Raw genomic sequence first — 16693 nt, forward strand, 5'->3', positions numbered from 1 at the left:
CTCACATTTTTTAGGGAGTTTGAATTGGAGTTTGATTCTAAAAATTCCTCCTAAGTTTGATATCACTATTTAAAGGATTGCAAATTTGCTCTTATCATCAATTAATCTATTTTCGAATTAGAATTTATTTCTATTCTTTGTATTTTATCTCGTTGATTTGAGGAATCTCCGTGAGGAGTCCAGAGAAGCTCCGTGGATTTGGTGTAATTATCTCCTTGAGCTAGACAGTGATCGACCTCATCACATCCATCCTTGCATCATGATTCCACTTGGATGCCACTTATTTTGCAGGGCATGGTTGGCATGTTTTATCTAATTTAATAAGAGCTTTTCAAATAAGAGCTATTCTAATAAATTTGTTTATACTAGCTCTTATTGTAAAATTAGTTCATTTGGTAAAATAAGCTCTTATTTAAAAGAGCTTTTATTTGAAATAATCATATTTGGTAAATCGTTCAAAGAACTTATTTAAAGGATAGTTGCTGTGATTTTAAAAAAATTGCAATAACTCTATTTCAAATGAGCATGTTCCTTCATTCCTTTCACCTTAGATGTTGCCATCCATCACGTTGGCCATTGTACGTGGATTGTATGTCACGTGGAGCGCACTTTTGAAGTGGACAGTCCATGTGGGTCAAACATTTGAAGTGGGCCATGCATGTATTATGCAAGACCTACTTTGGATGTAGACCATTCAATCTTTGATGTGCACCATCCATTATGTGGGGGCCCACCTTGATTTACGTCATCCATCATGTGGAGCCCACCATCAATGTTAATTTTCTTTCATGTAGGTCACTTGAATGTTCACTACCCATCACATGGAGCTCACATTTGATGTGTCCATCGTGTGGGCCCCGCCTTCAAAGTGGGTTGTCCATCTTGCATACCATTCATCATTAGGAATGACTTTGATGTGAAATATCCACTATACTGGACCCACCTTGATTTGGATCCTCAATTAGGTGGGTCCCACTTGATATAGGTAGTCCATCATGCGAGTCCACAGAATTTGATGTGGGCCATTCATTATATAGGGAGCATTTTTAATGTGGGTTATCCCCTCATGTTAGGCCCACTTTGATGTCCACTATCCATCATGTGGGGGTACCCCTTCTATGTTGATCATCAATTATGGTGGGCTACTTTGGATATGCGTCTTTCACCATATGGGGCCACGCTTTGTTGCGAGCTATCCATCATGTGAGGCTTACTCCATCCTTTATCTGGGTCCACCTTAATGTGGACCATTAATCATGTGGAGCCCCACCTTCAATAAGGGTTATTCATCATGTGGGCCCTCCTTTGATGTCAACTTTGCATCATGTGGGCCCATCTTCAATGCCACCATCCATCACGTGTGTTCCACCTTTCATGTGGATTGTCCATCATGTGGGTTCCACCTTTCATGTGGACCTTCCATCAAGTGGGTTCCACCTGGTATAGATCGTCCATCATGCGAAAGGCCATCCATCATGCGGGCCCCACCTTTGATGCTAGCCTTCCATTTGTGGGCCCACCTTGATGTGTGTACCATTCAGCATGTGGGGCCCTACCTTCAATATGGGTAGAGCACTTCCAGTAGTAAATCGTAGGGCTACACCAGATTATTCAAGTTCTAGTGACGAGGACTTTGATGAACGATTTACCCAACAACCAATCCATGGGGGCAATCATCTAAATCGTACCGAAAGAAAGTATCGAGGTAAGGCCGAACTTCTTAGTTTTAATTGGTTATTATGTATAGAAATTTCCTTGATTGGCTAGCCGAAGTAGAACAATATTTTGATTACATAGACGTGCCAGAGATAAAAAGGTGAAATTAGTAGCGTTTAAATTAAAATCTGGTGCTTTTACATAGTGGGTCCAATTATAACTCTCACATGCCCCACAGAATAAGGCACCCATTTCATCATGGCCACGAATGAGATGTCTTCTTCGATCATGATTCCTTCTTTGTGATTATAAGTAGGTATTATTTCAGCAATACTAAAACTGTCGATAGGGGAATCGAACCATCACCGACTACACCAAAGAATTCCAATGGTTGAAAATGTGAAATGACCTGTCAAGACCGTAGATGAAGCGGTTCAATTGGGTTACAATTTATATGTGGGTTACGATTGACGATTCAAGATCGAGTTTAGATGCACCCAGTCAAGACCATGGATAAAGCGATTCAATTGGCAAGTATGGCAGAAATGCAACTTGCAAGAGTTCCTGATCGGCTATATCCTTTAACTCGACCCCTCATGACAAGTCTAATGTAGGATCTAATGCTGGCACGAGGAAAAGAACCAATAGGAGAACATCATCAACCTCCTACAACTGCAAACTGTGATATGGGCAGTGGCTCATCTAGACATCAATGTGTAACACCCACAACAGTGGGCCCAATCAGGATTAAAAATCCTTACGTTCAGCTAAGGTCAAACAATCGTTACTGTTGTGATGGTGGACAAGTTGTAGCTACCAACGACAAAACATCTTTCCCCGTACTCAATTGGCTGGATAAAAAAGGTGAACGAGACCAAGGTAACTAAACAATGCATTGTCTCATTTTCAATTGGCACAACTTATAAGGATCAAGTACTTTGTGACGTCGTCGACATGGAAGCATACCATATGTTACTTGGTCAACCATGGCAGTCGGACCGTGATGCGACCCACCGAGGACGAGACAATATTTACGTCTTCGTCAAGGATAGCCGAAAAATAATCCTTACCTCTATTGTACCAGAGAAACACCCCAAAGCTTCTAAAGTGGAGGGGAACTACCTCTTAACCATTCGAGATTTCATGGAGAAATCCAAGGAAGCTGGCAAGGTATATACCGTAATGGTAAAGGGCGAGGAATCGAAACCCTTAGACATTCCCCAAAGTTTAAGGCCTTTCATGAATGAATTTAAAGAATTTTAGCCTAAAGATTTACTTAATGGATTGCCCCTCATGAGGGACATCAAACATCACATAGGCCTTGTCTTTGGGTCTGGCTTACCCAACCGCCCTCACTGTTAGGTGAGTGAGAAAGAATGTCAGATCTTGCAAGCAAAAGTGAAAGAAATGATCGATACTAGTAAAGTCAAGAAAAACATGAGTATATGTATTATGTCAGCTCAAGAGCTTAATATCAAGTAAAGAAAAAGGCTAATAAGCATTAACATCAGAAGTTATCTCGGAATCATAAGCCAGGTCTCTTGAGTAACTTGTGGACGAGTTTTTTCCAAGTGGAGGGGTCTGATGTAGAATGTGTCACAGATACATTCCTAGCATGGTTGGACCAAAAGAAGGTTGACCGTAAATTGATCATAACTTTTGATCTGGGTATCGTTACAGCGCACCAGACCAAGTATGAAGAACCGAAGCAGCACGAGAACTCGAGGACGAGTTATTTTGAAGTGGAGGAGAGTGATGTAGAGTGGGTCGTGGACACTTTCATATCCAAGATGGATCAGAGAAGGCCCGATTGGAGGCAGAAGTCATCAAAACCGTTAGAACCTTAAAATAAATATATCTCGCAAACCGAAATGAGTTACTCGACGTAGCATATATGATTTTGGGGTAGGACGTGCTACTCTATCCAACCAACCTAGTGAGGCCGGGTTGCCCATGCTGAATTTGTGAGATTCCATCAGATCGATGGTTGAATTTCCCGTTTCTTTCTATTTTTACTATTTTTAGTAAGTTTTGGTTTGATTGTAACTTTTCATCTGTTGGGCTTTAGGAGTTGTCCAACATGAAAAGTGTTTAGAAAAATTAGGAGAATAACGTGGTTAAGCCACATAGGAAACTTACTATAAATAGTAAATTTAGTATTTATAGTAAGTTACAAATTTTAGGGAGTTTTAGTTGTAGTTTAATTCTGAAACTTCTTTCGAGGCTTGGTATCCCTATTTAAAGGGCTATAGACTTGTTTATTGTAGATATCAATTAATTTATGAATTTTCATGAATACTATTTCTATTTTCTTGCTTTTTCCTCATGGATTCGAGAAGTCTCTATGAGGAGTCTAGAGAAGCTTCATGGATTTGAAGAAGTTATCCCCCTGAGGAAGACGGTGATTGACTTCATCACGTTCATCCTTGCAGCAGGAATTAATTGAGATCCCCTTCTCGGGGCGGCCAATGATAACATCTCTAAATTGAGATGATAACGACCTAAGGAAAAGCATGTGGAAATGGTACACCTGATTAGTTGACCACATGCGCTACAGGTTGAGATACGGTCAGTTGTTAAGCCACATAAGAAACTTACTATAAATAGCCAAACTGAGCACAAGCAAAAGGCTCACCCCTAGCCCTAAAGGAAAGGTTCATTTCAAAGGGAATAATCATCAAAGACCGGTTAGCTAAAACCAAGGATAAAGGGAAAAGCGCCAATGGTCAACCAAGACCCAAAAAGTTTGAATATTGTTAAACCTTCCTGGAATCAGTCTACACTAATCCCTTGTCTGTTATACTTGTCATGAAAAGATAACTCAAGGAGGGAACTACACAGTTCAGTAAACCCCAACATAAGGCTAAAACGCCACCAACACATGGTCAGGTTATCGTCTGACAACCGCTCGGTCAACAATCAAAGCAACATAGCACAAAGAGAGCAATCCTTAGCAAAGCAGTCCGTTCCAAAGAGAACAACAAGAAAAACGCCCGGGTCCTGATCTAGATGCACGTAGATGCCCAATCTGGACAATATTTCAAAACTTGGGTATGGAATTCAACAAATCAATCGTGGCAGCCCAAGGTCCAGATCTAGATGCACGTAATTGCCCAATCTGGGCAATATTTCAAAACTTGTGTCTGGAACTCTAAAAGAATTGGTGTTTAGATACAAACTCTTAAGAGATGAAATGGCATCTAAATATGGTAGAATGCTTCTATTCAAGTGGTTACAACTCAGATCAAAGTGCTCTAGATTGCTCAATCTCGACTATCTTTTGAAACCTGCATATGGGTGATGTCCTGTGTTTAGGACTTGCTTATAACAGGAGAATAATCCCAACCATTATTAAATTTTCATTAAAAATAAAATAAAAATATTTACTCAAAAACATAACATGCCTAAGAGGAAACATTTAGGAGGGCCTTTTGTTTCCAACACTCTCCCTTCCCTTGGATCTTGTGTTCAGCATGAAACAGATGGCAATGCTATAGTGAATTGACATACAAAGGTAAAAACAACGTTTTCCTATATTTACTGTGTAGAGAAAACCCAAGAACTCTCTCTCTCTCTCTCTCTCTCTCTCTCTCTCTCTCTCTCTCTCTCTTTTTCTTTTTCTTTTTCTTTTTTTTGGTCACTGTCATCATTGAAGCCTTATATCAATTACTGGTTTTTCTCAAGTCCAACTTGAAATGGATAGAATTACAATTTAAAAGTCAGCCTGCCGAGTGCGTTTTGGATGCACTATTAAGTTGAATTTCAAATTCTGTAGTAACCCCTGTGGGTTCCACCGTGGTGTATGTATCTTATCCACGCAGTCCATTCATGTTGCAAGCTCATTTTAAGGTATGAGACTAAAAAATGAGATAGATCCAAAGCTTATGTGGACCACACCACATGAAGAAGTGGGGATAGTGACACATACCATGGACACCTTCCTAGTGTCCAGCCGCCATGTTTATTTTCCATTAGAACTGTTCATAAAGTCACATAAACCTGGATGAAGGCAAAACAGAAAAATCTGCTTTATCCAAAACTTCTGTTGCTCACAGGAAGTTTTCAACTGTAGGAATTCAATCTCCACTGTTTCCTGTGGTGTTCTCCACTTGAGCTTTGGATCTGCCTCACTTCTGTGATGATGATCTAAGATGACCTGGAAAAATGGATGGACTGCATGAATGGTTGGCACTGGAGGATCACTACAGAATCTGAGTCCTCTCACCTCCTTCCCCTCTCTTCAATCACTTTAGGTTAAAGCTAAAGGTGGCTTCTTATGATCGATTTCAGGCCCTTAGAAAAATAAGAAGAAGAAGAAGCAGCTAAAGGTGGCTTCTTATGAAACCTACCTTTGTTTTTCGCCACAGTTGAGCTTATAATATGGCAGAAGATGTAATACTATTATCTGCTACTACCGATGGCAAGAATCAACAAGCATCTCAAAATGTGAAATTTCAAATGCCATATTGATATGCATGTGAAGGGCTCCTATCAGTAAGATCTATATGCTTTTATATAGAAGGGAGAGTGTGCAATTCAGTCTCTTAAACTGATGTTATCAATCTGTGTATAATTTCTTTACAATTGATCGACTTACCTTCAGAGGGGAAGCGTCCTTCGATACTATTGGAGCTTAGATCAAGAGTCCTGAGGGATGAGAGTGAACCCAAATAGAGAAAAATGCTTTCATTGAAGGAGTTATCACTGAGGTCAAGGTGCTCTTAGAATGGGAAAAATCCCATATGGGTGATGTCCTGTGTTTAGAGCCTGCTTAGAACAGGGGAAAAATCCCAACTGTTCTTAATCTTTCATTAGAAAAACAAATAAATTTCCAAAAATGCATCATCCCGAAGAGGAAACACCATAAGCCTTTATTTCCAACACAATGCGTTAGATCTTTAGTTCAGCATGAAACAGATAGTGATGCTGGAGTGAATTAAATTGCAATGGTTAAAAATGTTTCCCTGTATTTATGTAGGAGAAGGCCTCAAATCCCAACAACTCTGTTTTTTTTCCCCAAGTCATCCTCGCTGTCATTGAAGCCCTGTTTCTTTCATGTGCAAATTGAAATTGATAGAATTACAGTTCAGAAGCGAGAAATCACTACATACGTTGACACATTTGCAATTCAATTTATTAGGACATCTGAAGGCAGCCCTGTTTTAAATCATCAAGGAAGAATGTTAAGATTGTAGGAGATAAAGGTACCTTCATGACCAACCCAACCAGCGAGTTGATTCCAGGACAAATCGAGGCTCCGCAGTTCTCCAAAGGATAGAAGTAAGTCGGCATTCAGATACCATTCTCCCAACTCGTCTTCCCTTGTTTCATTGAGAGAAATTTCAGTCACTCGGCCTGTCTCATTGTTGCACTTGATTCTTTCCCAACGACAACAGTCAGTCCCATCCTCCCATGTAGGAAGAGAAGACCCATTCGGATAATTGATGGAAGCTTTGATCTCCAAGAGAGAAGTCCTCTCCTTGTCCAAGTACCCAAGACACCCATGACTATGGTACTGAACAAAAACCAAAGCCCACAACCACATAACCAATGCCCAATCCATGGAAATTGTATTAGTTTTCTCCTCTGTATTCCAGCAGGAGAATGTTCTTCAATTTATAAGTGTAAAAGTTCTAAGATTGGTCAGGGTCGAGGGACGCGTGGGAGAGGTGATGTCAGACGTGTGTGGCTGATTGGGTTGGGTTTCAAGTGACGGTGGCCGGCTGTAGTGTTTATTTTATCTATGCCGTTTACCCATTTTGGATTATTATTTCAGTGCATGAGCTAAAAAACAGAGTAGATCCAAATCTCAAGTGGACCACACCATAGGAAAACAGAGGCGATTGAACGCTCACCATTAGAAACTTCCTAGAGGCCACTGTAATGCTTATTTTGCATCCAAATGGTCGATTAATGAAGAGAAAACACAAATACCAACTTGATCCAGAACTTTGTGGCCCACAAGAAGTTTTTAATTGCAGGCATTTAATCACCACTTATCCTTGTGGTGTGGTCCACCTAAGATTTGGATATTGCTAATTTTTGGGTTCAAGTCCTAAAATGAGCTGGCAAATTAGATGGACGGCAGAGATAAAACACATATATCATGTGGAACCCACAAAGCACCGCCCAGCATTGTTAACATGCAATCCGTGTCCGTTTGGAAGGCGCTGTTGAGAATTTCGGTGGGAGGAGAGTGGCGCGGCTAATCCATGGCTCAACTTATCCGATAGGTACACGTCGCGTGACAGGAATGGAAGATAATTAAGTTTATCTGTCTCTCTTTATGTATTTTTTGAATATCCAGGCCGTCTATCTGTTTTTTCATCTGATTTTAGGACGTGTTCCCAAACCTTAAGTATATACAAATCTCAGGTATACCACACCACTAAAAACTGTCACGAATAACCATTACAAATTTTTTGTGGTCCACAAAAGCTTCCGATCAAGCTGATCTTTATATTTTCCCTTCATCCAGGTCTTCTTAACATTATTAAGAGGTTGGATGAACCTTTGGAACTTTTAATGGTGAGGCACTCAATCACCACTGTTTCCGGTGGTGTGGTCCACCGGAGATTTGGATATGCTTACCTAAAATGGGCCTTTGATATACAAAACATCACGAAGGTGGGCCCCATGGTGAGGGTAACACCCACTGAGGTGTTATCCAGCTAACACTAAATCCGCTCCCAGTGACTGAAGGGCAGTGAGTTACACACGGTTCAGATCAAGCTAATCCATGCCATGTTTATAATTAGCTTATCGAGCATCATGCGTTGCATGAGTATTGTTCATTCCAGTTGTCGTCATTAAGCATTCTTAATGAGAACCACTTAGAGTATGTTATTCTTGATCGGTATGGATTCTCTTGGTATCTTTAAGATTCCCACGTGTGTATTAAAGGATTTTTTGGTGACGTACTTGGAATGAATCGGCAATGTCATGTCATGGCTTGAACAATAGATAAAAGAAGGATCACAAGGAATTATAACATTAGTCATTGGACAATGGCAAAAGGAGAAATAGAGAAAATAAGTAGTGTTGAAACCGTTATGCTAACCATTAATATTGTGTGGGAAGAATTTAGATGATCAAATTAAAGCTATAAATACTAAAGTAATACAACAAAATAATTTTGTTTCATACCAGCCCAATAAAAACCAAATATTATGCTTTAATTATAAGTCATTTTACATTCCATAATGCAATATGTAATGATAATCAAGTAGTTGATAATCTTAACTGTAAGTTCAAGCGGACCTCACCACATAAAATAGTTGGGACAGTGATGTCTGCCATGATGTTTATTTGAAATCGAACTTGTTTACAAGTTAACACAGACATGGAATAAGGTAAAAAACAAATACCAGCTTGATCGATTACTTCTGTGGCCCAAAGAAGCTTTTAATGGTATGCATTCAATCCCCACTATTTTTTATAGTGGGGATCACTTGAGCTCTGGATCTATCTCAATCTCTGAATCATGCCTTGAACTAATCTCTCCAAATGGATGGATGGTGTAGATACAACACATAAATCATGTTGGGCCCACAGAACATGATGACATCACTTCAATAGCAAGGTTCTCTAATGTTGAGTTCAGTAGCTAATCCACGTCAGAATCTTCTTTAACATGGGCTCCTATTGAGAATGCGGATTGGCTAGTGACCCAACCACTTGCCAATGGCTAGTGGTCGATGCTCTATGGACCCAACCATGATGTATCTGTCTCATTCATGCGTTCATCCATTTTCTATATCATTTTATGAAATGAGCTAAAAATGAGGTACATTCAATTCTCAATGGAACCACGTTACAAAAAACAGTGATATTTGTTTTTTCCCTTCATCAAGTTTTGTATGACCTGATCAAAAGATTGGGTGTCAAATTGGAATTACAATGAGCCCTATGAGGATTTTAATGGTGGATATTCAATAACTACTATTTTCTTTAGTGTGGTCCGTGGGAGATTTATATCTGACTAATTTTTAAGATTGATCTCTAAAATGATTGGAAAAATGGTTGAAGGGTGTGGATAAAATGCACATCATGGCGGGGCTCATAGAGCACCGACTACTAGCCAACTGTGGTCACTAGCCAAACCGTGTTCTCAGATTGAGTAGTGCCAACAGAGCACTGAAGGTCGGTACAGTGTTGACGTTGTAAAATTCTGTGGCCCCACCATGATATATGTTCTAGATTCACGTGGTCCATCAAAATTTTCATATCATTTTAACTCATGAGCTAAAAAATAGACGGATCCTTAATGGATGCCACCAATTAAAAGCCCACTAGTAAAACTTTCATAGACCCATCGTGATGTTTATTTTCTAGGCGACCTGTTTGTAAGTTCACACATGCCGAGGGAAGTTACAAATGCCAGCGTGATACAGAACTTCTCTGGCCCCATGAAGTTTTCAGTGGTTGGTGTTTAATTCCCACCATTTCCTCCACTTAAGTTTTGAATCTGCCTCAATTTTGTATTTATGTAATAAAATGATCTTTAAAAAATGTATGTACGGTGTGGATATAACACATAGATCATGATAGGGCCCATAAAATTTTTGCCACATCAACACAGCACCTACCTCGTTGGTGTCTTTGCACTGCCGCGATAAAACACCCATGCTACTGAAATCGGATTGCCTACTGAGTTAATCAGTTGGGCCCACCTTAAATGTATGTGGTATGTCCACACCGTTTATCCGTTTGTAAGTATAATTTAAGGGGTTGAGCTCAAAATTGAAGCATATATAAATATCAAGTGTATTATACCATTGGAGACAGTGGGGATAATGATTTCCACCCTAAAAACTTTTCTAGGCCCTACAGTGATGTTTATTTATCATCCAACTGGTTCATAAGATCACAAAGACATGGATTAAGGCAAAGTACAAATATAAGTTTGATCCAAAACTTCCGTGGCCCCAAAGAATTTTTCAACAGTAGATGTCCAATTCAACCGTTTCATGTGGTGTGGTTCATTTGAACATTAAATATATCTTAATTTTGAGCTCAAGCCATAAAATTATATTTTTAAATGGATGGACGGAGTAGATAACTGAGTTTACTCAGTACGCTAAACAGTGAGTTTCTCACCACGCTATCCGCTTCCCACGCTACTGCGATAATTCGTAGCGCGCTAGGAAGCGAATTCCGATCCGACCTCCGGTCGTACCTTTAAACGTCTTACCAGATATGTGTAAGCCAGTGATGTATCTGTTTATCCACGCCGTCCATTTCTTTTTTTTCTTTTTTTTTTTTTTCTAATCACCGTGGGCTCAAAACTAGTCAGATCCAACGTTCTAGCGACCACACCAAATATTAAGCCTGGTTGCATTAAATGTACAAAGCCTTAAACGCATGTTGCATTAAATGCAAGATCAATCTCTGGTATGGTCCACCAGCACTTTGGATCTGCCTCGTTTGTGTGCCATACCTCGACATTGTCTGAAAATAAGGATGGACATCATGGATAAACAGATACATCACGGATCCTTGCTCTTGCACGGGTGGTAGACCCTTGGGAGTTTCATCACCCGGTTAAGGGTTCGTGTATCGATAGGTGGTGAAATCCCACTATGGCGTGTGTGCGCGTGTAGAAAAAAAAGAAGATACATCACGGTGGGGTGCACATAAAAACTAAATACCTACTTTGCACAATAATTTGATGGATCCCAATAAATTTTTAACAGTACACGTTCTATCATGTTTTTTCCTGTTGTGTGGCCACTTGATTTAGATGGGCCTGAGTTCAGATATGAAGTGTTACTATAATATCTTGCAATGTAGAGGATTTCACACATACACGGCAATTGACCCTATGCGTGTATTTATGTCAGCTTTGGTGCAATTTACAACAGAGCAGAGGACGACGTCGACAGCGAGTTGGTTGCGATTCCGAACCACCTGGGTAGGGCTGTCAATGTGTTGTACGGCAATTGACCCGATGCGTGTATTTTGATTAGACCATGACCACTAACCCTGGCTCCGCTCGTTGATAGCTCTAGATGTGGGTCAGACTATGACCAAAGGGCCCACCTCGAAGAATACATTGTATATATACACCGCCCCTCTGTTTTCCAGCTTATTTTACGACATGGTCTCAAAAATGAATCAGATAAAATTTTCAGGTGGACCACACCACAGGAAACAATGGTCATTGAATGGCCACCATTAAAAATTTTCTATAGTAGACAGTCATGTTTATTTACAATAAAAGTTGTTGATAACGTCGCACAGACCTGAATGAAGAGAATAATCAAATATCAGCTTGATCAAAAACTTTTATGGCCCACAAAACTTTCTTAATTTTAAAAAACTAATGTTTCCTGTGGCGTGGTCCACCCGAAATTTGCATCTGTTCCAATATTAGGAACATGACCTAAAATGAGCTGGAAAAACAGATGAGCCGTGTGGACATACCATGCATAAATCAAAGTGCGTTTCTATGGTCAGGGTCTTACCCACATGGCTGGTCCCGAGTTGCTGTCAAGAGACGTGCTAGAGGACGTGCTGGTATGCGAGGGGGAATCGGTAGGGTGCGAGTCACCTGAAGCCAATTGCGGACATCATTCCACCAAAAAGAGTTCCTTAAATTTCAAAGATGACGGTCGTCCCTTGTCGTTCACGAAGAATTACAAGGTCCTTTTGAGCAAACCGCATGTCCATGTCATGGTGCAGATGATGTCTTAAACGTAGGCCATGGTTTGGTGAGTCAAACCCTGACTTGACTAGGGGACTTGGCCCAAAATCTTTAAAATTACAAGATGCTATACTTTCAATCAATGGTTCACATGTAGATGGTCAGGAGATGATCCAATTTTTTAATCAATCAAATGTTGTTGGTGTGTAGTTGGTGTGCTGTCACATATGGGTAGTAAAATAGCTCAATGATTTTAAGTACTGAAGTATTTCCTCATGGGAGATATTTGAAGTGCCTCTTTTCCACGGTGTTTTCTGCATCCAAAGCGTAATGGTTATGTCCTTGAGCTGCGGACATGCACACTGATTCATCCATCCTTTGTCTGAAAGCAAGAAGGATTACCCTAAAAATCCCCAAAATGAGCCAATCCTACCACTTGAGGGCCTGGAAAAGTTGGTATATTCTACATAAAAAATGACAAAGATAGTTAGGATGGGCCGGGTCATCTAATCCAGGTGGCTGGCTGGCTTCATTCAGTCCATCGTCCATTTCATGCCTTGACAAATTCATTCTGTTTATCAATCCATCTACCAATTGTTATAAAATATTGATTTTTTAAATAATTTTAATAATATAATATATAATATATAATATATAAAAAAGACTTTGAAAAAATGACTTTTTTCATGGTTTTGGGAATAGTCCCACATTGAAAAAAGAGAAGGGATTTTTGTGGTGTATATGTGGAGAGGGGAGTACTATAATATTTACCCACTTAGTCCGAGGAAAATCGGGCTCGGGTTCGATCACGGGCTCGATGCGAGGGCGTGGGCACGTGAGGTAGTGTGGTTGTAGTGGCGCACTTCACACGTCCGCATCGTTTCATAGAGGGTCGCTCCTTCGCGACCTTGCGCGAACTGCAGTGACACGTGTGCGAGTCGCGGTGCCACTTAGTGGCTAAGGCAGATGGCTGGTTGGAAGAGGGGCTCAATATATATAGAGGCTGAAAATATGACTGTTGTAAGGAGTTGTAACTCCTCATGCAATTCATTATAGAGCCATGTTGAAACGGCTAGCCAGCTCTTACAACAGTCAGCATGCATCAGCTGTAATGGCTCATGCACAATAGCTAGAAATAACCAATAACGGCTAGTTTTCTCCAACAGTTAGAAGACGGTCAATGAGATTTATTTCCCTGGACCATAACCCTCAGCCACCAATGCCTATATAAATAGGGCCTGGATGGGTTTCCAAACCATCTTTCAATTCACTCCAACAGACCCATACAAACCAGAGCCATATCCACTCTTCTCCCACAGACCAGATATTCCAACAATATAGCGAGATTCATCTGAACCATTGCCTGAAGATCAAACCAACAGTGTGGTCTATGAACGGTTCATCTGAACCAGTAGCTAAAGAACAAACCTATGAAGTGGTCTAATTCTAAATCATCTTCTTCCCTATTTTCTGGGATTTTTCTCTTTTATTTATGTCAGACCGTGTATCAGAGTTCCATTGGTGGGCCTTCGTGTTTGCTGAACACAGACCCACACCAGGCTTGTCGTATCCTAGGAACAATTTTCCTGTAACCTTTCAGCATACTCAATTTACTTGAGTAGGGGCAAATAACGCTTTAAGGACAACGTCCCAGACATGCTTCAGCCTGTCCTTATTTCAGATCATTTTGATCCTTCGGTTTCCATAATTTTACAGAAAATCTTTTATCTGTAATTTTTCTCAACAATCTTAAAGCGTTATTTCTGATGGAAGCTGATAGTGTAAAATCTATCAAGTTGATGAATCAGGACTTGATTCGTCTTGACCGGTTCGATGGAACCAATTTCACTAGATGCCAAGACAAACTCAAGTTTCTTTTGACAGCGCTGAAGATCTTCTACATCTTAAATCCAAATCTACAGTCATTTCCTGAAGCAACTGAAGCTGACACACCTGAACAGATAGCTGCCCGCACCAGACGAGCTGAAGACAAACTCCTGTGTCGTGGACACATTTTAAATGCGCTCTTTGATTGACTGTACGATCTGTGCATACAAACGTCATCAGCGAAATAAATCTGGACCGATCTGGAGTTCAAATACAAGGCTGAAAAATAAGGTACCAACAAGTTTCTGATTGCCAGGTATTTTGATTATAACATGGTAGATAACAAAATGCTGCTAACCCAAATACAAGAACTACAACTCATAGTAAACAAAATCAAAGCCATTAAGATTGATCTTCCCGAATCGTTCCAAGTCGGGGCTATATTATCCATAAATTGCCATTGATGTGGAAAAACTATAGAAAGAAGTTGCTGCATAAGAATGAGGACTACACACTAGAACAAATCTGGAAACATCTCAGAATTGAGGAAGAATCCCGTAACCGTGATAAAAAGAATGATAACAGGAATTCCTTGTCTAAAGTGCACGCAGTAGAAAATACCAATAACAAGAATTCCGAAAAGGACGATTCCCTGAAACCCGATAAAGGGAAATTCAAGAAAAACACCCAAAAGAAGAATAAAAAATTCAAAGGCCCATGTCATGTCAGTGGGAAAAACGGGCACTATGCTCAAGTATGTCGATATCGTAAATCTAAAAAGAAGCAAGTGCAATTGAAGAAGGCGATATTGTAGCCATGATCACTGAGGTGAATACTATCCAAGGAAAGGTTCCTGGTTAGTGGTATGATACTGTTGCTACTATACATGTGTGCTACGATAGATTAACCTTCAAAACCTATTAGGAATTGACCGATGGTCAAGAAGTCCAAATGGGTAATGAAGTCTGATCGAAGGTTGTCAGCAAAGGAACCGTTGAACTCTGGGAAGAAAGTGATTCTGACAAATGTCCTACATGTCTTAGACATTAGGTGAAACTTAGTTTTTGGAGATCTTCTGGGTAAACCAGGAATAAGGATGGTGTTTGAGTAAGGAAAACTGATTTTTTCAAAGAATGAAAACTTTGTTGGAAAGGGATATACTTGTAACGGGATCAAGTTTTCTTTGAATAAAAGTAGCACTTCTGCGTATATGGTTGAATCCGTTAGACTGTGGCATGATAGACTAGCCCATATAAGGTATAGTACCTTAAAGTTCATGGTTAAGATGGTTTAATTTCATACACAGAAAATGAAACCAATAAATGTGAAGTGTGCATACGATCTAAAATGACAAAGAAACCTTTTTTAAATGTTAAAAGATCATCTCAAATATTGGATCTTGTGCACAATGATATCTGTGAGTTAAACGGCATTCTTACTCGTAGAGGTAAAATGTATTTCATAACCTTTATTAATGATTGATCTAGATATGTGTATGTATACCTATTAAAAAGTAAAGATGAAGCATTGAACATGTTTAAAATATACAAAGACGAAGTAGAAAATTAACTAAATAAGAAAATAAAAATTCTTCGTAGCGATAGAGAAGAAGAATACTTCTCTAATGAATTCGATAACTTCTATGAAGAATATAGACTAATACATCAATATATTGCGCCTTACATACCTCAACAAAATGGAATAGCAAAAAGGAAGAATATAACATTAGTCGAGATGGTCATCTCAATGCTAATACGAGCAAAGTTGTCACTAAGTCTATGGGGTGAGGCACTGCTTGCAACGTGTCATATACTAAACAGAATTATGTTTAAAAAATATAAAATATCTCCATATGAAACATAGAAAGGGAAAAAATCTAACCCAAGATATCTTAAAGTGTGTGGGTGTCTCACGTATCGTGGAACTCCTAATAATAATTTTTTTTTAAAAAAACTAAGTTAGGACCTAGAGCTATTAAATGTGCCTTCGTAAGGTATGCACAAAATAGTAAAGCTTATATACTTCTAGATATTGAATCTAATACAATAATAGAATCAAGAGACGTTGAGTTCTTTGAGAACTCACTATCCTTGGAGTCAAAGGATAATGAAGTCTAAACTCCTAATAGAGAATCAAATAGTACAGCTTCACAAATAGTGGAAGCTCCTGTTGAACTTCGTAAAAGTCAAAGGACAAGAATAAAGAAGAGTCTAGATAATGACTATATAGACTCTCAGCGTATCTTTTTCCATATTGTAGAAGGAGATAGAGAAAATGTTATAAGAAAATACCTATAGTAATGACTATAGAAGATAATCCTAAAACATATAAAGAAGCCGTATCCTCTAGAGACTTGGCTTTCTGAAAAAAGCTATATATGATTAAATGAATTCTATAGTATTAAATCAAACATGAGAACTAGTAAACTTACCTCCAGGTTCTAGACTCATAGGATGCAAGTGAGTATTTATGAATAAATATCACACTGATGGGACTATCCAAACCTTTAAAGCTTGACTAGTAGGTAAGAGTTTTAGACAAAAATAAAGGATAAATTATTTTAAC

The 16693-nt window shown here is 39.4% G+C and overlaps 1 protein-coding gene across 1 annotated transcript in view; it reads right to left on the bottom strand.

Annotated features, from left to right (window-relative positions):
• LOC131220131 (receptor-like protein 13) overlaps positions 1–7326 on the bottom strand; it is a 66223-nt gene extending 58897 nt beyond the window's left edge. The window contains exon 1 of the mRNA XM_058215102.1: positions 6865–7326. Coding sequence (XP_058071085.1) covers positions 6865–7219 — 355 coding nt within the window. The 5' untranslated portion in view covers positions 7220–7326. The remainder of the gene's footprint in view (positions 1–6864) is intronic.
• Positions 7327–16693: the final 9367 nt, after the last annotated feature.

The sequence above is a fragment of the Magnolia sinica genome, chromosome 12 (genome assembly GCF_029962835.1).
Source record: "Magnolia sinica isolate HGM2019 chromosome 12, MsV1, whole genome shotgun sequence".
Taxonomy (NCBI): domain Eukaryota; kingdom Viridiplantae; phylum Streptophyta; class Magnoliopsida; order Magnoliales; family Magnoliaceae; genus Magnolia; species Magnolia sinica.